The following is a 22,373-nucleotide window of genomic DNA, read 5'->3' as shown; positions in this document are numbered from 1 at the left end:
AAGGACACTTTTTTTTTTTTTTTTTTTGCCAAGGGCTGGTTCTTGCCCCTGCTGCAGTTCGTTGTCTACTTTAAACTTGGCTTGTGGCGAACAGGAATGACGTTTATGCACGCTGTGATTGCAAGATCTATGATGATTAACTGATGAAGGGAGACTCCAGACTTACTCTTTCTTCTATAACTCTTTCATACAACAAACATGTATAAATGGATGTTTTATGTTTCATGGTTTATGTTTTTTGTATCATTTTTGTGACAGTGGCATCCCAGAAAAGTCATTTCGGCCCTCTGTATGTTCCACATATTTTGAGGAATTAACAATCAAATGTTACCAGATACTGACTTGATTGGTTTGGGGAAAGGAATATTCTCCTCCTGTAAAACCAAATGAAATTTCATTAGGATTCGGCCTGCTTTTGTCTCTCTCTCTCTCGTTTGAAAAGTTGTTATACAGAGCATTTTTATTTGGTTTGATTCAAATCGGAATACAAGGCTCCATGTAAACCTGGCTACATATCATGACTGACTATCATTGCATATACTTTTTTATAAACATACATGGTGTGTCAGAAAAGTTCCAGGATTGATATATATAACAGAGTGGAACTTTTTGTTTTTGGGTGATTTATCCGTTCCAAAAACCTGAACTTAAACCAAATCACATGAAAAGCAAAGCAACAGTTCCCACAGGAAATAATGTAAATCCAGTCGAACTAATCCTTTCCAGACACCCCAAAATATTGACAAAATAGATTTATTAGAAAATAATTGTAGTTTAACATAAGAAAACAATGTGAAAGAAATGTAAATGACTAATGAAATTGATAGATGGACATTAAAAATAGCTGATAGCGTATAAAAAAACAGCGATGAGGGGAGATGGCGATTAAAGGTTATTGTTTAGAACTTAGCAAAAGTAATATAACCAAGCAAACTGGCTGACTAAAGAAGACGTTCAGGCTTCATTAAAACGCCCTTTGCTTGGCCTACATCACAATCTAAACGACTCCAGGATTTTGTTTCCTTTCCTCCGAATACTTGCTTTGTAAAGACATGTCCGCTAAGAATGTGTGTTATTCGCATACACTTAAAGCGTAGTTTGTACAAATGTACGCTGTTTGACTTGGAACAATAAACACAACCGAGGCAGGTAGAAGTAACATAACACCAAAGCTCATTGGTGCATAAAGTCACATGACCCGCGCCCTCCACTCCTGTGACACCTTTCATTTCACTCCACCTCAAACTGTCCCAGTCAGGACGGTGTTGCCAGGTTGGACGGTTATTGGCAGCTTTTGATGTGAGTGAGGTACAAAACCATCAATGATATTGGCTGTTGCGATCGGTGGAGAACGGGGGTTATTTTTTTCCCAACAGGGACAGAATCTAAGAATCACCTGTTACGGTTGCCAAGATATCCTTAACCGACGTAAAGAGCGTGAGGCCGCGAAAACCATCAGCTGGATGTGGCAACCAAACATCAGGCTGTAGCAAGTGTCAGGTGTCTCGAGGTTTGGTCAAAACTCCACGGAAGTTCGTACAGGTAAGACACCTTCAAACACGACAGCGTACAAACATACAAAAATGGACACATTTCATTATAATTCGTCCTGACGTAGTCGTATGTTATCATACGAAGATTTCTTGTGGTCATAATACGCTCTCGGTGCTCATTTAGGGATGAATTACTCAACATGTCCGCTTGCTTTCGCTATAATCACATTTGAGCGATTGACGATGTTATTTCAAATATGCTCACGCGTTTTTAGCCACTCTTTTATCATTACGTTCTTTCCCAGCTACTATCATAGATACGTCTGTAATTAAATTAGTCATGTAGAGTTGTGTTCTGTATATAGGGGGCAATAGGAGCAGGCTTCTCCGGTTTTAATCAAACGTTCTGCTAATGAGACGTTTTGTCACCTTTTACTTCCTCTTAGGCCATTTACGCATTAAGGAGTGTTACGCCTCCTTCTTGCTTCGGAGTCAGTGTGTACGAGCTGCATCTGGATTTGAGTGTGCTGTGGTGACTTGTTAAGGATAACTTGACCAAGTTAGGGTTAAAGTTCAGTAGACCTAATGCAAAATGATGAGGGCTGCTCTCTTTTTCTTTCTTTTTCTTTTTTTTCCTTTCTCGCTCATTTCAAGCCCTCAGAGCTGAACGCCACTCTCAATATTTTAAGAGCTGAAGCATCACCAGGGCAGACACTCCCTTTCCATTCATCATAATCTGTGGTCATAATGACTTCACACAAGGCCTGAAGCAAAGAATGTCGGCATTTTAGGCCAGACAGGACATAAAGAACGAACAATATAATGTGTCATACACAGAGAAACTCCACTGTCTTTTGTAATCTGTTTTTTCAGTTTCTATCAAGCAGTGCACACTAATTAATTTGGAAAGTATGTCTTTCAGGCGAGTTCAGATCAGTTTGCGGATGTCGTTGCTCATTCAGCAGCTCGGACTTTGTACTGTCTAACACCTTGATGTCTTGTTAATATTGTCACACGACTCCCCTGTAATCACACTCGTATTCCTAATAAAACACATTAACAGGTGTCTTGGTAGCAAATTAGTCGATAAAATTATAAGAATGTTAATTTGCATTGTCAGGACGGCAAGCAACATGTGTGTGTTAAGAATAATTTGTCCAAAGTCCACACGATATGTTGTCATCGGAGGGATTATGTAAAGGGACAGCGCGGACGACCCAGATATCAAGACAATCAGTGCTTGGCGGTGGATTTTGTACAGCACTCAATCACACACGTGCCCGCATTGCTTTGTTTACTTTGAATTTAACAGTTGTAAAATGCTACGCCCTTGTGTAATTCAAAGGACAGTGGCACCTCAAAGGTCAAACAATCTTAACTGTCTGACCACTAACTCCAATTCTGTTTGTAATCTCCCCCCCCTCCCACACCCCATAGAAAGTAATAGAAATTGAAGTGAAACCAATGCCATCATTAAACCTGTAGACAGTGCAGGCAATTTTTTGTTAATCAGATTTATTTATTTTTTGAACAGGGACAATGTACAAAGTGTTGAACCGATTAGTCCACTATTTGAAGAGTCGATACGGAGCAGCAAAGTCGACATTTAAAGCGTGAAGACCTAATCCCTAATCATGTATTTTTGCCTACTCGTATTCCTCGGGCTTTATGCAGAGGACTTTGGACCCGCCCATCTGCTGCCGTTTCCGGACTATAACATTCTGTGGAGCAGTAAAATGTCCGGCCAACCCGACGACATAAGATGAGACCGCCCGGCTCATACAAACATACGCTGGGCTTCAACTAATTACAACAACTGCATTTTATTTTTAATCTTTTGTTTTTATTTGTTTCTTTACCGGTCCGTCGAAATTTGTGTTTAAATGAAACCAGTCTGTGGTGCAAAAAAGATTTACAGACTATAGCAATGACTATAGCAATAGCAATGATGACTTCAGCTCCACTTTCATCACATTATATATAGTCGACTACAAAAACTCTTCAGTCGTTTAACCGCGGCAATCTACACTAATCTATTTCTGTAAATGCGCCATTTAGCCAGAGGTCATCCAAAAAAAAAAAAAAAAGATTAACACACAAAATCGAACTTGTGCTGACTCTCTGACACATGACACACATTGACAAGCGGGGAGTACAGTTTTCAAGTCAGGACGAAATGGAACTCACTTTGTAGTGTGCATTCCATTCCTTGTTTTTTTATTTTTTATTTTATTATTATTATTATTTTTTTAACTTAGCCATATTGTACAGAGCAGCCTGGACAAATGCATTTAGCAAATGATGACCATGTGGCTATTTTTCATAAAAGCTGAATTAATGTACAACCCAAATTCCAATGAAGTTGGGACGTTGTGTTAAACATAAATAAAAACGGAATACAATGATTTGCAAATCATGTTCAACGTATATTGAATTGAATACACTACAGAGAAAAAATATTTGATGTTCAATGTGATAAACTTTATTGTTGTTGGCAAATAATCATTAACTTAGAATTTTATGGCTGCAAGACGTTCCAGAAAAGCTGGGACAGGGTCATATTTAACACTGTTTTACATCACCTTTTCTTTGAACAACATTCAATAAACGTTTGGGAACTGAGGACACTAATAGTTGAAGCTTTGTAGTTGGAATTCTTTCCCTTTCTTGCTTGATGTACAGCTTCATCTGTTCAATAGTCCGGGATCTCTGTTGTCGTATTTTACACTTCATAATGCGCCACACATTTTCACTGGGAGACAGGTCTGGACTGCAGGCAGGCTAATCTCGTACCCGCACTCTTTTACTACGAAGCCACCCTGTAGTAACACATGCCGAATGTGTTTTGGCATTCTCTTGCTGAAATAAGCAGGGGCGTCCATGAAAAAGACGTCGCTTGGATGGCAGCATAGTATGTTTCTCCAAAACCTGTACGTACCTTTCAGCATTAATGGTGCCTTCACAGATGTTTAAGTTACCCATACCATTGGCACTAACACAGCACCATACCATCACAGATGCTGGCTTTTGAACTTTGCGTCCATAACAGTCCGGATGGTTCTATTCCTCTTTGGCACGGAGGACACGACGTCCACAATTTCCAAAAACAATTTGAAATGTGGACTCGTCAGACCACAGAACACTTTTGCACTTTGCAACAGTCCATCTTAGATGAGCTCGGGACCAGAGAAGTCGGTGGGGTTTCCGGGTGTTGTTGATAAACGGCTTTTGCTTTGCATATTAGAGTTTCAAGTTGCACTTACGGATGTAGCGCCAAACTGTATTTACTGACATTGGTTTTCTGAAGTGTTCCTGAGCCCATGTGGTGATATCATTTACACATTGATGTCGGTTTTTGATGCAGTGCCGCCTGAAGGATCGAAGGTCACGGGCATTCAATGTTGGTTTTCGGCCTTACCACTTACATGCAGTGATTTCTCTAGATTCTCTGAACCGTTTGATGATATTATGGACTGTAGATAATGAAATTCTTAAATTCCTTGCAATTGTACGTTGAGGAACATTGTCCTTAAACTGTTCGACTATTTTCTCACTTGTTCACAAAGAGGTGAACCTCGCCCCATCTTTGCTTGTGAATGACTGAGCAATTCAGGGAAGCTCCTTTCATACCCAATCATGGCACCCACCTGTTCCCAATTAGCCTTTTCACCCGTGGGATGTTCCAAACAGGTGTTTTGATGAGTATTCCTCAACTTTCTCAGTCTTTTTTGCCACCTGTCCCAGCTTTTTTGGAACGTGTTGCAGCCATAAAATTCTAAGGTAATGATTATTTGCTAAAACAATCAGGTTGATCACTTTGAACATTAAATATCTTGTCTTTGTAGTGTATTCAATTAAATCTAGGTTGAACATGATTTGCAAATCATTGTATTCTGTTTTTATTTATGTTTAACACAACTTCCCAACTTCATTGGAATTGGGGTTGTATCTTACCTGAAGGGACATGTGCTAGTGAGGTACACAGCAAGGATCTGGTAACTTATGTTGCCATATTGTTACCGGACAGCCAGGACAAACTTTGTTTCTCCGCTACATTTCCTGTTCTGCTGGTGTCATCATAGCTCTCCTCATTGCAATCAGTGTTACCACTCTGTGGTGATAACACAGCAAATACCCCACAACAAGTCAACGTCAAAGAAAAAGCTTGTAGGAAATCGTTTAAATGCTTACTGGGCTGAAATCTCACTAAATATGCTGACAACTCTTGTTATGATTGCACGAACAACTTGTTTTTATGTGTTTCAAAGGCGTATTCACATTTTTCCGGTATTATTGATAGTTTCTAGCTTCTTAGTGGCTCTCTGTGTGGTCTGGCTCTTCCTTTCAGTATTATAGACATGAGTTGATGCATCCATCATGTTTGTGTGCATCTAGAGACTGTTGGTGGAGGAAAAAACAATATTTCGAACCCCAACACTCAGTATTATATTTTTTGAGTGTATTTATTTCTTAGCTTTGCTCTTCAGTCATTCCCATTGTTCCTAAATCATGTTTCGAGGTCTCACCAGGAGTGGGACTCATTCCCAGACTTTTGGAAGTTCTACTCCACTAAACACAGAAAAGTTAATGGAGGGTTATCATCTGTCTGCCGCTGTTATGATACGAAGCTAAATCGCGACTGTGTTTTGAGCTGTGTGGTTATGAGCCACCAGTGAGTTATATCCGCAGAGCGTGCACCTGGCCTTCTGAAAATAACAGCCTAGATTTTTGCAGTTTCTATCTCGCAATCAAGCAGGCAACAGGAGTGCAAGTTTGAACACGTCAATAACAGGAATGTATTTGGAAAATATCATTTTGTATGTTTATTTTGTTTTGTTTGGCACAAAACTCTGGCTAAGGACAAGTGGTTGGTTGTATGGTGCTCTTACTATAGTGGATGTGTTTGTGTTCTAGGAATTTAGGTAGCTGCAAAGATGGAAAGCGCGCCATTCAGTCGAAAGTCGTGGGTGACGCAGTCATTGCGTGTCACTGCGAAGGAGTTGTCCCTTGTCAGCGGGCGAGGAAAAAGCAACGCCATTGCCGAGCGCTTCTCCAAGTGAGTCAACAAAAGGATTTCAGTATCACGTGTATTTAGTGTCTTCTGTAAAAAATACAGCCCTTTGATAAGGTAAATGGACTCTTGCATCCTGTGCTGTGAAGAATCAATAGCTGAATTAACCACAAACATAGTACACAGAGTACAACTGCTGTTACATGAATTTGTTCATTAATTTTTGCAAAATAAAAAAAATAGTTCAGAAGACTTGATCTTAGTGTTGTTTATGACTTTTTCAGGTACCAGAAAGCTGCGGAGGAGTTAAATGCAAATAAGAGAAAAGAAGTAAGTACATAATCAGATGCTTCAGAATACACTGTAACAGTCAAAGTCCAACCTCCAATTTATTTCAGGAAATTTTATTAATCTTTCCACATTCCATTCTTCTTCTTCTTTTATTATTATTTTTGACTTGACTTAGCCATATTGTTCGAAGCAGCCCAGACAGGCAGAGATGCATGTACTAAACAAACACACACCTCAAAGTTCACTAAAAGCACACAATTTGCAGTGGTCACCAACACATAAGTCGCCCATGGGCCTTTTTGTAAAAATAGCTCAATGGTAATAGGACATTGTGATTTCCTAAGAATGTTTCAGAAGTGATCATTTGAAAATCTAAAAACACTAGAAAAAAAGTTTTGCGTATTGATATTTATCTGCTTCGTACCTTATTAAATCTTTGTTGATAATTATTGTGAGAAGTTATTAACATGTTGTAATCAGTGTCTTCACCTATGAGTATAATTTATTACAAATAATTACAGGTCATTTGAGCAAATTCATTTGTCCAGAAGTGTGTAGCAAACTGGTAGATTGGTTGGTGACCCCTATTTTAAGGTTATCACACTTTGCCCTTACAGCCACCATTTTGTGGTGGCTTCAGAAAAAAGATAAAGACAACACCAAATACATTTGTGGAGTTAATACTTCAGCTGCTCACGGAGTTAAGTCTTACATGATTGACTGACAGTTCAATCTCCAACTTCTTTTTCTATTTCACCTGAAAACCTTGGTTATATTTCAAATTTACGACCTTTAGATGTAATGGACTTTGGGGTTCCACTGTTTATCCGTTTAGAGTCATCAATAGATGTTTGAACTGAACCAAATGGGCTTGTCTTCCTGAATTGGATTGATCAATGATGCCCAGTAAAAAAAAAAATTTAAATGCCAGAAACACATCATGCCATCAACACAAGTCTTGGCAAATTGTGTTGTCCTGGCTGACCTCTCATTGGCCAGCAGTAGCAATGGGCAGGCTATCAAACCCATAATCCGGCCTCAGTCAGTGTAATCCCTTGCAATGGTCTCTGGTGTTGTGACTGTATTTAGCAGCTTTGTCTGAATGAAAGACAAACTAAACAAGCCTGGACTAATGATTATTACTATTATTACAAGGATAACTGACCAGCCAGTATCATGAAAAAAAAAAACAAGGTAACGTGGCTGTGTGTTATGTGGTCTCGTCGTAAAAGTTTGTATGGGGGGGCGTTATGTTGCCTGTTCAGTTGTTCGAATCAGATAAAATTAATTTTAGTTAAGCATTTACTTTTTTTTTTTGTAAGGCACAAGGATCTCAAGGATGTAACATGGTTAAAACATTAAAAGAAAATGGGTCCTGGTGTAGTTGAGGCTAATTTAAATAAGCAGGTTAAAAAGGCCATCTGTCGTTTGTGTGTGTCTCTTGTGTGTGTGCGCACACACACAAGTCCTCACAATGTAAGTCATTAAATTTCAAGGATAAACTGTTGCTAGGTTTAGGCAAGTGGAAATCAGAGGTCGAAGTCTAGCTGTGAAACCTGTTCAAATGCCATGTTTTTGTCATGTAAATTCAGAAAAGGCACTAAAATCCTTTTTTTGGTTAAAAAAAAAACATTTAGAAAAGTGCACCCATAAACTAGAGGTGGAAATAACAATGTAACTTGTGATACAATATTTTGCAGTGATAACGATAATACCCAATACAGCAATAAGACAAATAATCATTGATATATATAATTGGCCTATCTAAATTAGTGAAGAGGAAAAAACCTTTAGAAAAGTGTTCAGCTTCCAAATATCAAAGAGAGGAAATTAGTTGGGAAAATACTCTTTTTCATACTTAGCTAATCATTGTTTCGTCATATCTAAGTATTACATAAAAGTTAACACAAGTTATTTAGCATTAAAATGAAACTATCTTTCACACTCATCACTGTAGGTTGTAAGTTTGTTTTAAAATGTTTAATCAGAGTCAGAAAGCCTAGGTATGGAACAACCAGTAAGACAAGTCTATTTATGTTTTTGTTTTTAATAATGGATAGCAAAGTGACACCAACATGCTTACACAAAGCTGAGCATTGGTGTCATATTTTAAACCAAATTCAGTGGGATTTATAGGTGAATTAATTCACCCCATTCGGACTTGTGCATCAATCAGTAAAAATTATTGTCAATCATCAATTTAAAACATTACATTAACTATCCTGTTATGTAGCTATCGATTGGTTTATTAAAACAAAGCAATGGTTGTAAGGAGGTTTTGTGAGTCATTGCTCTTCATCCCCCCCCCCCCAAAAAAAAAGGTAGCTGAATGTTCAAAACACAGGATAAAAACATGTTTTCATTGGTTGTTTAGACATGAAGCAATCTTAAAGGCTGATGTCAGCATTATTGATCCTAGATGTCGCGGCATCAATAGTCAGAGATAATGATACGATACATGGCGATATCCATTTTGCTTCCCACTGCGAATGAGCACTCTTATATTTAGGGGGTTAGGCTGTAATCACAAGCAATGACACCGGTGATAATTCTTATTAAATAGAAGTTTAGCCGATCTCTTTAACAATGTTCCTGGTGTTTATTGGAGAGCATCATAAAGCCAAAGCTGTGGTCACAAAGGAGAGAGAGCATAAAAGGGAACTCATGGTTGAAAGGTATGACTCTCCAGAGTATCCAATTAGTTGGCAAGGTATTGCTTCCACAAGCCCACGATAGTCCACAATGAAGACCTTCAACAGATGGAGAAAATGTGGCACATCCGGGACATTACCCACACCTGGAACTCCCTTTAAAGTTGGTGTTAAGTCGAGAAGAAATGTGATCAGGGAGGCTGCCAAGAAGCCCGCATCAACATTAAAAGAGCTGCGAGGATTGTTGGCAAGTATTGTTTGTGTGAAATGGCACATACAAACGCCTGTAATCTTTATAGGAAAATAGTGGTTTACAAAGAAGTCCAGTTTAAGCATACATCGGGTGGCCTTCAGACATGTACGAAACTGAAAACAATATGACAAGACCAACGTTATGACACCACAAGTCCAGGTCCAACTCAATAAATTAGGAGAGTGTCAAAAGCTTAATTTAGTTATGTAGTTCAATTCAGAAAGTGAAACTCAGAGATGCAGCACACATACACAGTGAAATATTTCATGATTTAAAAAAAAAAAAAAAAAAAGTATAATTTTGATGATTATGGCTTACAGCAAACAAAAATCTCGAATTCACCATCCCCAGAAACTATAGAGTATTATGTAAAAATAACATTAAGAAACAATGAGAATAATTTTAAGGAATTTCCCCTCAAAAGTATTTCCCCCAAGTGTTTAATTAATATATAATGTATGAATACTGAAACAAATAAACTTTTTACTCAAATTTGAGATATACCTATACACCATACCCACAGTGAAGCATGTTTTGAATTTCCCCTGAGTAGGAATTTGGGTTTTAAGTCATTTAGGCAACATTAGTGTTTCATCTCATCATAGCAGTATAGACGGCTCTTCCGCCATCATAAAAATGACACAAAATAATCATATAATACAGAACTAAATAAAATGTTCTAATTAAATGTTGAGTATGCAGTTTTCGAACTGCTAGCAAAATTTGAATGTAACCTCACTTCACTCAAAACACCCCCCACCCCCCCCGTGTCTCTGACCAAACCCCGCACTAACGTGACATGCATTGGATGAACATTTACCCTTGTTTTGTCTTGCGAGCTGTCCAATTCCTTATTTGTAACTTTTGTTCTTAACCACAAGGAAAAAATCCGGCCAAAAAAAGTCTGCACGAGGCTGGTTGTACCACCAGCAAGGTTGCAGTCTCAGATAGGCTATTCCTGTCACGGCAGGACAAGTTTTTAAATAATATAATTAAAATTAGAGGCATATAACATGGGGCCAGAGATGGATGATTTTTCAAAAGATAATTTTAATATTCTACTGTTAGGTCATACAGTTTTTAACATAGATGCACCATTAATTCATGCAAGAACTCAGTTTATGTTGGCATTTCGCATAAAAGAGGTGCAGTTTATTCCCCCCCCCCCCCCCCCCCTTTTGTCGCACATGTTGTGTGAAACTGTTAGTAGATTAGAGCGACCACTTTGAGGGCGCCAAGATCATAGATGGCAATGGCCGGCCGGGATACCGAAATTGTAATTTTGTCATCACAGCATGCATGATGTCGCTCAAGTTTGCTCCGAGCTGACTTTGAATGTAAACAGCCTTCAGTTTTCTAAAGTTATTACAAAGATAACAATTATTAAGTATGAAGTTAACAATTATTTTGGTTGTCGTTTGCGGTGGTGTGGAACTGTAATGAATCATACTGAGAGCGCTTAATATTTTTGACTGTCAAGGATATTAATTGAGGTAATCATAAATATTATACACTGTCCTCATTTGCATACGGTCACGATATTCAAATGACTGCGTGAACGAGCTTTATTTTGACGACTTTTGTCTTTTGCCAAATCGGAACCCTTATAAAAAATGGAACAAAAAATCCCACCCATTTTTACTAATCGTCCTTGTGTAAACATACGCTGAGAAACACTCAAGTTAAGATATCGTAGTATTTTACGCTGACAGTGATGTCGGTAATGCGTTACAAAGTAAGTAATGCGTTACTCCCAAAATGTGGTCTGGTGACATAAGTTAACGTGTTACTTTTTTATATTAGAGTAGTCAGATTACAGTTACTTCGATGTAGCTGCCAATAGTTTTTTGATCACGAGAATCAGAGTTTAACATGCTTTTGCATACTATCCTTTTCATCGTCAGGCAACAGATATTTATCATTAACAAACTACAGTGCTTCGGAACATGAGGCAAGTCAAGGGGCACTTGATTCAGTCATGGTGCATGTCATAAGTGAAGACCAATTTTCAGCCTTTGTTTTACTAATGACTAATATAACAGGCAAAACACACTATATGCTTAACTATCCGTAACTAAAATGCACGACTAAGTACAATATCGAAAAAAGGCAAAATATCAACGGAGCCGTCACGTGACGTGTTGCACGTTTTCCGCACATAGTCAACTCACCTGCACCCAAACACAATGGACGCTGACGACTTTGACAAGGGATTGGCATAGTCAAACTGGAAATATAGTCACTGCTTCCGAGTTTCTCTAAAGAGGACAATGCTAAGTTTCGTTGTACACTATGCGCGCGCCCACACACACAGTCTCCTTCAAGGACCCCACACAGTCGGCAGGGTTGCTGCAGTCTGTCTGTCTATCTATCGATCTATCTGTTCAGTGTCTTTAAAGAAGTGTACTGAGAATGGTGTGCTTGTTTATATTTAGGTGGCTATTTGGCATGTCAAGTCTGCTCTTAAGTTGCTCATTTAATGTGGCTTCAACTCCACTCCTATTTAAGTTATTTTGTCACGGTGATGACATCATTCTGTAACTTCTGTGGCATACATTACCAAGTAATGGGCACGGTTAAGCTAATGCTTTTTTGTACTATGGATAAGTGATATTCCTGCCATTTGACAGCTGCTGAAAGTAACTAAAAAGTTACTTTATTCTCATATAGTTACTTTCGAAATCAAGTAATTAGTAAAGTAACTAAGTTACCATTTCAAGATAACTGTGGCAACACTGCTCGAGACCACTACAATTTTCTCGTGGACCACACTTTGAGAAACACTGCAGTATATTTACTCATCTGGACCATAATTTATTTTGTGTGCACAGACTTATCTATTAAGATTGTGTCATTCAGATCCAAAACAATGAGCCACTTCAGACCAGGATATTCATTTAAAACATTTAAAGAGCCGGTTTTAATGCAGGGGTCAGGCCTATGTGCACAGGGTGGGAATAAAGACCTTTTTATCCAATGAGTGCACAGTAAACAAAGAGTTAACTTTCCCCGTGTGTATCATTTCCTGCTCCAGTTTGCTGGGCTTTCTGACTCTTTCCTGGTGTCAGAGGGGTTGGACCAAGTTGTGGGAGCATATTTAGTCTGGTGGCTAACATCTGGCACACTTCCACCTCATACTCATCTGTAGAAGACCAAGCAGAGGACTCTCTCACACACACCTCGCTGCCGGTTTTTGCCACAGGTTGACTTAATTTCTTTTTGCTCTGTCTCTTTCCATTCAGTTTCCTTCATATCGGGCTATCCACACAATGGCAGTGATTGTTAGTGTTGTTCTCGTTTGGTTTCTGCATCCAATTGTGTGTTCCTTAGCTGTTGCTGCTGTTTTGTTATTTGGGCTATTTGTGGTTCCTTATGGATTTATAGCAAAAACAATTCCATGTAATCGTCATATGTCAATTCTAGTTTTTCCTTGTAATTTAACAATATGATTCTGTTTAGATGTTCATAGCTGGCCAAGCATACCGGCAAAAGTTTAGCGAGATTCATGAGTTTATGGCCGTGATTGACGCCCTTGTCCATATCCTCTTTTCGTCATTTCTCTTTCACAATTCAGGAAGTTTTTGAAGGTCACACAACAGCCGCCAGCCTGCCACCCGTTGTTTTGTGTGTCCTGGCCGCCGCACCGCATGCTTTATTATTTGCATGAATGGCGAACAGAGCCCTCCTTAGTGTTTTTTAAGTAAGGGTGAAGTTGTTGTTCACAAAGGAATGCGGTATGCATGCTCAGCCCTGTTAGATTCGTCTTGGGTCATTCGTTTTGCCTCAAGCAGACTCGGCAAAGACATCTTCAGCATTTCCTGGATTCATTTTTTAAACAGCTGTTATGTTAATTGCCCAAAAACCAAGTAAGGAGATTCTAGCATTTCCTTTAAAAATATCTTCCCTGCAAGGGCGGAGTTCTCAGCAAGCAAGCGTGTGTGCTTTCATGTTGTTGCGTTTGGCCTTTCGTTTACATTTTCTGTGTCATCTTGCAGGGCTTTAACGGCGCATCCTCCTCCCAGCGCTCAACTAACCTGAGTGCTTTGAAGAAGCGCTGGGAGCAAGCAGGGCACGTCGGTCATCAGGACAAGACTCCATTCATCTCTGCGCCCATACACAATCAGAGCACAACAACTGTCCTGTCCAGGGCGGCTTCTGTCAGCGTGCAGCCTCCTCCTCCAAAGAGCCCGGTGGCCTGGGACCCTCCTCAGGAAGATCCACTTAGCACACCCGCCACCAATCTCATCATCACGCCTCCAGCTGCTCAACAAACAGAAGAAGAGAGGGGGATGGACAAAGATGTGCCCACACACAGCGAAACACCCGAAAAGCTTGACGAACAAGTTCCGACTAGTCCCCGTGCCTCCTATGAAAATCCCCGAGTGCCACTAAACAATCTGAAGATGAAGTTTGAGAAGGCAGACGGCACCCCAGTAAAGGTGACCATCTGGCTACCCTCACATTCGTTCGTTAGCTAAGAAAATGAAATGTTTGAAAACTACTAATTAGTCAGCCCGCTAACTGATTTGCCATCAATTTAAACATGGTCAAGCTCGAAATCACTTTTTTATTTTTTTTTTAATCTGTTAAATGAGTATTTTTTAAGTTCTTAACACAACACAACATGTGTTAAGAACAGCGAGTAACGCCGCCAAACCAGACTTAACTGTCGCGCAACATGCAGGATTGTGCAACTAGTTATGAGTGGTGAACGGCGTCGCAACACCACAGGTGTAGCGGCCAATTAAAAATACCATCTCGTATTAGTATAATTTCATTTGTAATGTGGTTGAAAAAGTGAAGTGTTGAGAGTATCTGTCTCGAAAATGCTCAAGTCCAGTGCAGTCAGTTAATGAGTATCATTGCTAACAGCCTCTCAAATGGCATCACTCTCCTTTTATTTCTCATCCATTTTTGCGTATTATAATACAGCCAGAGAAATCTTGTTTCTTCCATGACAATTGGGCCACTTTGTTTGCGGTTAAATAAAACACGACAGTCCTGTATATGTTGACTCCTCAAAACGCTGTTTTCTGATAACACCAGGCATTGCAGATTTTCCAGTTGGTATATGTGCAGGGGCCAATCGCCTGGTGTGTGTAGCAGGCTGTATTTCTTTTTTTTCACGATTGTTCCAGTTCAGTCGCTCGGGGTGCGGCAGGCCCTATTCTTTTTGTCACTTGTTTTTTTTTTCACCCAGAGATGCCTGTTAAACAAAAATGCAATTTAACCAAAATGTAGGATACGAATCATTTTGGAACTTATATATTTGTTTGCATACATGTTTCTTCACCGTAGTATCTATGTTTGCCAGGAATTGACTCATGTAGCTGACTCAAGGATTAACTTCTCATTTTTTTAAAGCAGCTTTTGCTCAAACTGTAGAAGGTTTGGTAGCTAAACTGCTTGAGGTTGAGCGTGTTGTAATAAACAGAATGGAGGCCAAATGTTGACAATACAGATATGGACAACATATCTTGTTGCTTCACCTCCACCGCAATTTGTTTTGCCGGCCGTATTTCCACCCTTTCAAAACTAAACTATAATAATTGACGGATAAATTGTTCTGTAGCAAGTAAGGATCTTTTCGGTGTGTATTTAAAAAAAACAATCCATCAAGAGGTCACCTTGGCCATAAGAGGAATGTAGGAACACTCCTGACCTAGGGCTGTTTAATCATTCAGACCTCTGTTCTCTCACTTTAATCATTTTCTCACCGTGCTCTCATTGGATCGTCTTGACGGTCACGCATGCTTCGGTTCGCAATATGACGTGCGCCGCACTCAAGCCAAAGCATTGTAACTGGCGTCTAGACTTCATGGGAGCGTAACATTTACAGTATGATCTTGCTGAAAGACAGGAAGGCTGTCCTGGCTTTGTGGAAATGGCCTGTGAGTAATGATAAGCTGATAAACGAGTGCACTGATTGAATTAAGCGTTAAGGTTAAGCGAGGAGGCCGGTGCCAATGTTAAATCATAATACTCCTTTCATCCAGGGTTCCAGGTCCATGCTACTAAGTGCCTCGTCAGAAGATATGGACCAAACCTCTGGTGAGATTTAACATTAGTTTGAGCTAACTGTTAAGAATGACACAACAAAAACATTTGTGAACTTTGTGTGTCATGTTCCTATCAGTGTGTGACCGCGTGCTGGAGAAGACGTCACTAAGGGAGAAGCTGGCCAAATACTCTGCTGCTGTTTCCAAACAAAGCAACACTAAAACTGTGAGTAAAAGAATGATCTCCTCCTGTTACACATTGTGTATACATAGTGGGTATGAAAGTATTCAGACCCCCTTAAATGTTTCACTAAAAAGCAAAAAAAAAAAAAAACAGCATTTTGTCTGTCTGCTTTCTTCAATGAGTGGATAGTTGCAGAATAAATATTACACTTGTTTCATCATTTTCACCATATTGCGTGTGTCAAGCTATACATGTCCACTTTGTCATCGGGAAATAACAATTATGAGAAACTTTCAGAAATTATTTATTCTCAAACTCAGTGAAGGTCCACTATGTGCTCAATAAATGCTAACAGCCCAAATTGTCCATAAAATCACTCCCCCCCCCAAAAAAAGACCAGTGTGCATTTCTGACAGCATAACATCAATGTGATATGGACACACAAACTAGCATTTTAATTCTATAAAATGAGTGTCTACACACTCATTGAGCCCATTTCACCCACTACCAGTAGAGAGGTTTTGAATTTGATGGAAGTGACCCTATAAAAGGTATTACATTTCACGAAAAGCCTTGTATGTTTTTTTACCAAATAAGTGTCAGTAAAGTAAATAAGACAACAAGGAAAGAGCTGCCTTTGTGATTTTGCCTTGTGGGATGTATGCCTGTGCCTTTGAGTGTGTTTAGCTTATTTCTGTTGTTCATTTTGAAATGTCGAGCAATATGGTCAATGTCCAACGAAAAGCATGTTTCTCTAAATGAAAAGAGAAAAATTTATTCTCCTTTTTTTCCCCCAGTTAAAAATATTGATGGTTTTCATTGCAACGCATCAGCAATGGAAAATAACAATGGGCGACAGACTTCAATGGGGTATATGCGCAACCAACTTCCACATTTGGCAAAACGGGTCGAAGCACTTCCTTCCAGCACGGATAAATGGCGAAGCCCTATAGCAGGAGATTGAGAGCACGCACCCGTAGAAACTTTCAATGTCTCCAATATCTTTTGTTTCACACTTTGTCTTCAAGATCTACCAAAGATGACAATATCTGATGTTTAGGCATCATTCGTGTTTACATATATCATATTTGTATTTAGAAAAAATTTTTTTTTACTGTTCAGTATTTAACTTTTGTCCGAAGACACCAGCCATAATTTGAGCTTCAAACTATCATGTCATCAACCCCCTCGTTATGCTCATTATCGCAGAATACACAGGAAGTCCGCTAACTTCTCGTCTGCGTGTAGTCATGTGATGTTCTGTATTTAGCTGCTTGTATGTGAACTTTGACAAATGGAGGCATGATTGTGTGTTTGTATGTGCATTGATTGATCACTACCTACCTCCCCTTTCAAATGTTCTCAGTGATTGCCACAACACTATGTACATAACAGCCATTTTGTTGCCCTCCTTGACTCTAGGCTGTGACACCAGAAGTCCTTCCCTCCAAGATTTCTCTATCTGCAATACAGAAAGTGACACCTGTACATGAATGCAATGGTGAGTCACTGACTGGATCAACACAAGATGACTCAAGTGACACTGGTTTTTCTCTCGCATGTGGCCTAGTTCAGGGTCAGACGTGTCATGGAAACTCATCAGAATAAAACTGATAGCGTAGTGGGTACGGCAAGTATTCAGACCTCCTTAAGTTTTTCAGTTTTTGTTATATTGCAGCCATTTGCTAAACTCATTTAAGTTAAATTATTTTCCTCAATGTACACACAGCACCCCATATTGACAGAAAAAAACAGAATTGTTGAAATTTTTGCAGATTTATTAAAAAAGAAAAACTGAAATAATCACACAGCCATAAGTATTCATACCCTTTGCTCAGTATTGAGTAGAAGCACCCCTTTGAGCTTGGACTTTATGTCTAGTCATTTGAGTTATTTCTATAATGCAAGGTACTAGTTGTTATTAATGACTAGCAGCTGGTAAAACGGCATTGAGGTTGAGCGTACAGAGTGCTCTAACTGGTCGAATGGTGTTACGTGCCCATGTGAATTATTTCAAGTCGTTCTGTACATTTCCAGTTTGCAAAGTGGTAGTCATTATTACCTGGCACGAGGTGTGATCGGATTGAACTTGAGTGCACAAACCAGTCAAACGATGTCATTCATGTCAATGACCAATAGTGTACCTAAATGTCACTTGGAAATAAAGAGCAGCAGCCTTAATGTTTAAACTTAATTTTCATTTACAGTATGCATGAGCTCAACTTCAACTTTTACCATTAAAAGCAAGATGTAACAATGATTTGTTTTTGTGGCACGGTGGATGACTGGTTAGAGCGTCTGCCTCACAGTTCTGAGGACCGGGGTTCAGTCCCCGGCCCCGCCTGTGTGGAGTTTGCATGTTCTCCCCGTGCCTGCGTGGGTTTTCTCCGGGCACTCCGGTTTCCTCCCATGCCACAAAAACATGCATGAATTGGAGACTCTAAATTTCCCTGTAGGTGTGAATGTGAGTGCAAATGGTTGTTTGTTTGTATGTGCCCTGAGATTGGCTGGCAACCGATTCAGGGTGTACCCTGTCTCCTGCCCGATGATAGCTGGGATAGGCTCCAGCACGCCCGCGGCCCTAGTGAGTAGAAGCGGCTCAGAAGATGAATGGATGCATTTTTTGGTAATTTTTTATTTTTTTGAGGTCTCCCACTTAAAAAGATGAAACAGGCCTGTAATTTTCATCATAGGTATACCTCAACTATGAGAGACAAAATGAGAAAAACAAATCCAGAAAATCACGTTGTCTGATTTTAAAATAATTTATTAGCCAAATTATGGTGGAAAATAAGTATTTGGTCAATAACAAAAGTTCAAGGTTTTCACACACTGTTGCTGGTATTTTGGCCCATTCCTCCATGCAGATCTCCTCTAGAACAGTGATGTTTTGGGGCTGTCGCTGGGCAACACAGACTTTCAACTCCCTCCAAAGATTTTCTATGGGGTTGAGATCTGGAGACTGGCTAGGCCACTCCAGGACCTTGAAATGCTTCTTACATTTAGGTTGAGGTGCTAGTACATTTTGTATTAATTAGGAAACAATTATCTAATTAGTTTACGGATGTTAATGTTAAATGTATTAAGCGACGGAGCGATGTTAGAGATTATGTCACAACACAGAAAGAACTAACTTCAAATAAAAAAATATTGTGTACTCTTTCAGATTGCTTGATTTGTTAAACTAAAATAAAAAATTCTCTGCGGGGACCAGACACCCCATGTTTTTTTTGTTTGGTTTTTTTTGTCACCTTTTTCATGCCTTTGGTGTTTGCATGACCGTAATAATTGCTCCCACAGTTGATTTCTTCACACCAAGCTGCTTACCGATACCAGATTCAGTGTTCCCAGCCTGGTGCAAGTCTACAATTTTGTTTCTGGTGTCCTTTGACAGCTCTTTGGTCTTGGCCATAGTGGAGTTTGGAGTGTGACTGTTTGAGGTTGTGGACAGGTGTCTTTTATACATGTAACAGAGGAGTCTCTTAAAGAAGTTACAGGTCTGTGAGAGCCAGAAATCTTGTTTGTAGGTGACCAAATAATTACTATTCACCATAATTTGCTAATAAATTCTTTAAAAATCAGACAATGATTTTCTGGATTTTTGTTTCCTTTTTTTTTTTTTTTTTTTTTTTTTTTTTTTGTCTCTCATAGGTGAGGTATACCTATGATGAAAATGACAGGCCTCGTCTTTTTAAGTGGGAGAGCTTGCACAACTGGTGGCTGACTAAATACGTTTTTGCCCCACTGTAAGTGTAAAAGGTAAAGGATATTGGGCTTTTGGGTGACATTTCCTGATGAATCTAAACTGCGCTATATTGAACTGGTGAATGTTTCTGTTTTTTGCACAACTTGTTGAACAGCAAAATTCACAACAGTTGTATGATACATAATTAAAGCAAAAATTTCCAGGTCCAATTAAAATTGGCATTGAAACAGACCTCTTTATCGTGCTGTTCACATTTTTGACAACTTGAGACCGGGACTAAACTGATCAACATTACCTCGCTTCCAACAGGATGTTCTCAGAGGGAAGTGGCCAGTAAATGTGTCATAGGTCATCAGCGAGTTGTAACAAAGACTGGAAGAGTCACAGAAAGACATAGAAGTGAACGTTCTTGAAAATGTCGTGGAATCAAATGTGTGTTGCGTGTAGCACAATGTGAGAGAACAGCAACAAGTGCAAAACGTACTGAATCACTGAACAGGAACAGTTGGACATACATTCAAAAGTTTACTGTAGATCAAATCGATTATACTGAACATAATCATAACATTATGCATGTTAGGCCCGTTCAGAAATTTCACCTGAAAGCTAACTTTTAGTGGGTAGTGTCTAATGAAATAAGAGTTTGTATGTTTTGGATGTTTCAGGGGATACCAGCAGCGAGCCCCCGAAAGCATCCAGGGTGAGTCAACCAGCCCAGCTCTAAGTCAGAAGACAAGTATACTATACATTGCGCCTGTGTGTGTTCAGAAGTTCTGCCCTCCAGTCAAGGAGACGTGTGTTGCTTGTCAGAAGACCGTGTATCCTCTGGAGAAGCTGGTGGCTCTTCAGCACATCTACCACAAGAGCTGCTTCCGCTGCATCCATTGCAGCACAACGCTAAGGTTACCTCCACCCCCCCCCCCCCCCCCCTCCCTGCCCAAATTGTTTTAATTACAACTTTTTTGCCTTCCGTTTTCAGCCTAGGCAACTTTGCCTCCCTGCATGGCAACGTCTACTGCAAGCCTCATTTCAGCCAGCTGTTTAAAGCCAAGGGCAACTACGATGAGGGCTTCGGGCACCGGCCCCACAAGGAACTGTGGGCGCCTCGCAAGGACGGAGATGAAGGCGAAGAGGAGGCCGTGAAGCCCAAAGAACAAACAGCGGCAGTCAGGAGCAGAGCAGTGTCAGCGGAGAGCACATCAGACAAACAGCTGACCCCAACTGCGAAAGGGTCACCACAAGTCAAAGTCACCGACCTTGCCGCCCACCTGGAGACCCGGATGCAGACGCCCGGCGGCGCTGCAGAGAAGCCGGCCGAGACCCGCAGGTTGAGGATCGCCTGGCCGCCCCCCGCCGGCGTGCCCCAGCCCGCCACGGGCTTACGTAGCCCGGCTGGCGAGGGGGCCGCTACTGGACGAGCCTGGAGGGCCAAGTGGCCCCCGGAGGACGAGCCGCTGTTCTCTGCTTCATCGTCCCACAGCGCCGAGCGCGCTGAACTTACGAGCCTGAGGAGGAGCTCGTCTCTTAGGGAGCGCAGTCGGCCCTTCACTATGGCTGCCCAGCCCAGCGCCGAACCCACAACGAGTCCCAGGGAGCCTCGTCGGCCTCTGAAGGCCCTGCAGGAATGGAGAGCGTCCCTGGAGGAAAGGAGCTTATCTCAAGAAAGAATAGAAGACAAAGTGGAGCTGCAGAGGAAGAGAGAGGAGATGGAACAACAAATGGCTAGTGAAGAAGCAAATAAAAGCAGCCCGGAGGTGATGGTGGAGAGCGAGCGTCGTGGTGGTGAACATGCGCAGGAAGGAAGCCCGTTGGCAGAGGACGGCTCCCACAGCATCTCTCCTGACATCTCGGCGTCCCCCTCGCCACCCGTGCGGCCCAAACAGAACCGCGCCTCGCAGGACATCGGCTTCTGGGAGGAGGACAAAGACGAGAGCGACGCAGAGGAGCTGACAGCGGAGGACATCATCAAGAGGAACCGTTACTACGACGATGACGATGACTGAGAAGAGCATCTCGTAATCAACAACTCAATTTGTCTTACAAAGGATGTATAGATGTTGCAATAACTGCCTTTTAGTTCTCAAGTTTGTTTTCCTTATGGTTTTAGCTTTGTCAATTGTATAAATCCTGACGATACTGGAAGAGGAGTCAAATATTTCATTACTTTCCTACTGTGCAAACTACATTAGGACTGGAAACAAATCTGAATCACAAATATGCAACTGCTCTGAAAATCCTTTCCTTTGCTGAACACCTTAACAGAAACTACGCTGTTGCCATATGTAGCCTGATTGCTATCTAAAGGGTGTTGAAACATCACATTTGTGTAACATTATTTTTAGTCTTTGGAAAACCAAGTCAAGATGCTCTTGAAATGTTCTTACTGCCACAAATCGACAAAGCGCTCTTGATTAATATATATATTTTTTTCAAATTTGGTATTGTGTAACAGCTTCAAAGTCTTTTGTATTTTAAAAAAGTGCCACTGATAAATGTTTTTTTGAGTTTTTAAATAAGTTGTATCATTAATTCTATTTCAGTAGTTTTTCTTAAAGCATAATAAAATGTTAAAGGCAATCAGTGTATTTTTGTTCACCTTGTTGCTATTGGTGGATTACAAAAAAACAATACTTAACTCGATGGAAGTACGGCGTACACACCAAGGATCAAAATGACGACTCATCCACCTTGAATTGCCTTCTTGCTAAAAAAAACTGATGAACCTTCACTCCTCAGTTATTAAAATTTGTTGCACATTGAAATTGTAGCATTAAGATGAACACAT

At 40.3% G+C, this 22,373-nt stretch overlaps 1 protein-coding gene across 1 annotated transcript; it reads left to right on the top strand.

Annotated features, from left to right (window-relative positions):
• Positions 1-1,245: 1,245 nt before the first annotated feature.
• On the top strand, positions 1,246-22,165 carry LOC133408400 (LIM domain and actin-binding protein 1-like). The gene is made up of 11 exons (XM_061687276.1): positions 1,246-1,299; positions 1,377-1,542; positions 6,408-6,549; positions 6,789-6,834; positions 13,695-14,138; positions 15,696-15,750; positions 15,836-15,924; positions 17,305-17,383; positions 20,254-20,288; positions 20,357-20,490; positions 20,568-22,165. The coding sequence occupies exons 3-11, from the start codon at positions 6,428-6,430 to the stop codon at positions 21,589-21,591; spliced, it is 2,028 nt and encodes a 675-aa protein (XP_061543260.1). The 5' UTR covers positions 1,246-1,299; positions 1,377-1,542; positions 6,408-6,427; the 3' UTR covers positions 21,592-22,165.
• The last annotated feature ends 208 nt before the right edge of the window (positions 22,166-22,373 follow it).

This window comes from Phycodurus eques, chromosome 10 (genome assembly GCF_024500275.1).
Source record: "Phycodurus eques isolate BA_2022a chromosome 10, UOR_Pequ_1.1, whole genome shotgun sequence".
Taxonomy (NCBI): Eukaryota; Metazoa; Chordata; class Actinopteri; order Syngnathiformes; family Syngnathidae; genus Phycodurus; species Phycodurus eques.
Note: the sequence above shows the minus strand (reverse complement) of the source record. Positions and strands in the feature narration are given on the sequence as shown.

What these genes read in the sequence shown, in the direction of transcription:
- LOC133408400 (XM_061687276.1), top strand. Translation starts at nt 6,428, where the DNA reads ATGGAAAGCGCGCCATTCAGTCGAAAGTCGTGGGTGACGCAGTCATTG. An exon ending in ATTGCCGAGCGCTTCTCCAA is followed by an intron (nt 6,550 to 6,788) that starts GTGAGTCAACAA and finishes TGACTTTTTCAG; the next exon opens with GTACCAGAAAGCTGCGGAGG. An exon ending in CAGACGGCACCCCAGTAAAG is followed by an intron (nt 14,139 to 15,695) that starts GTGACCATCTGG and finishes CCTTTCATCCAG; the next exon opens with GGTTCCAGGTCCATGCTACT.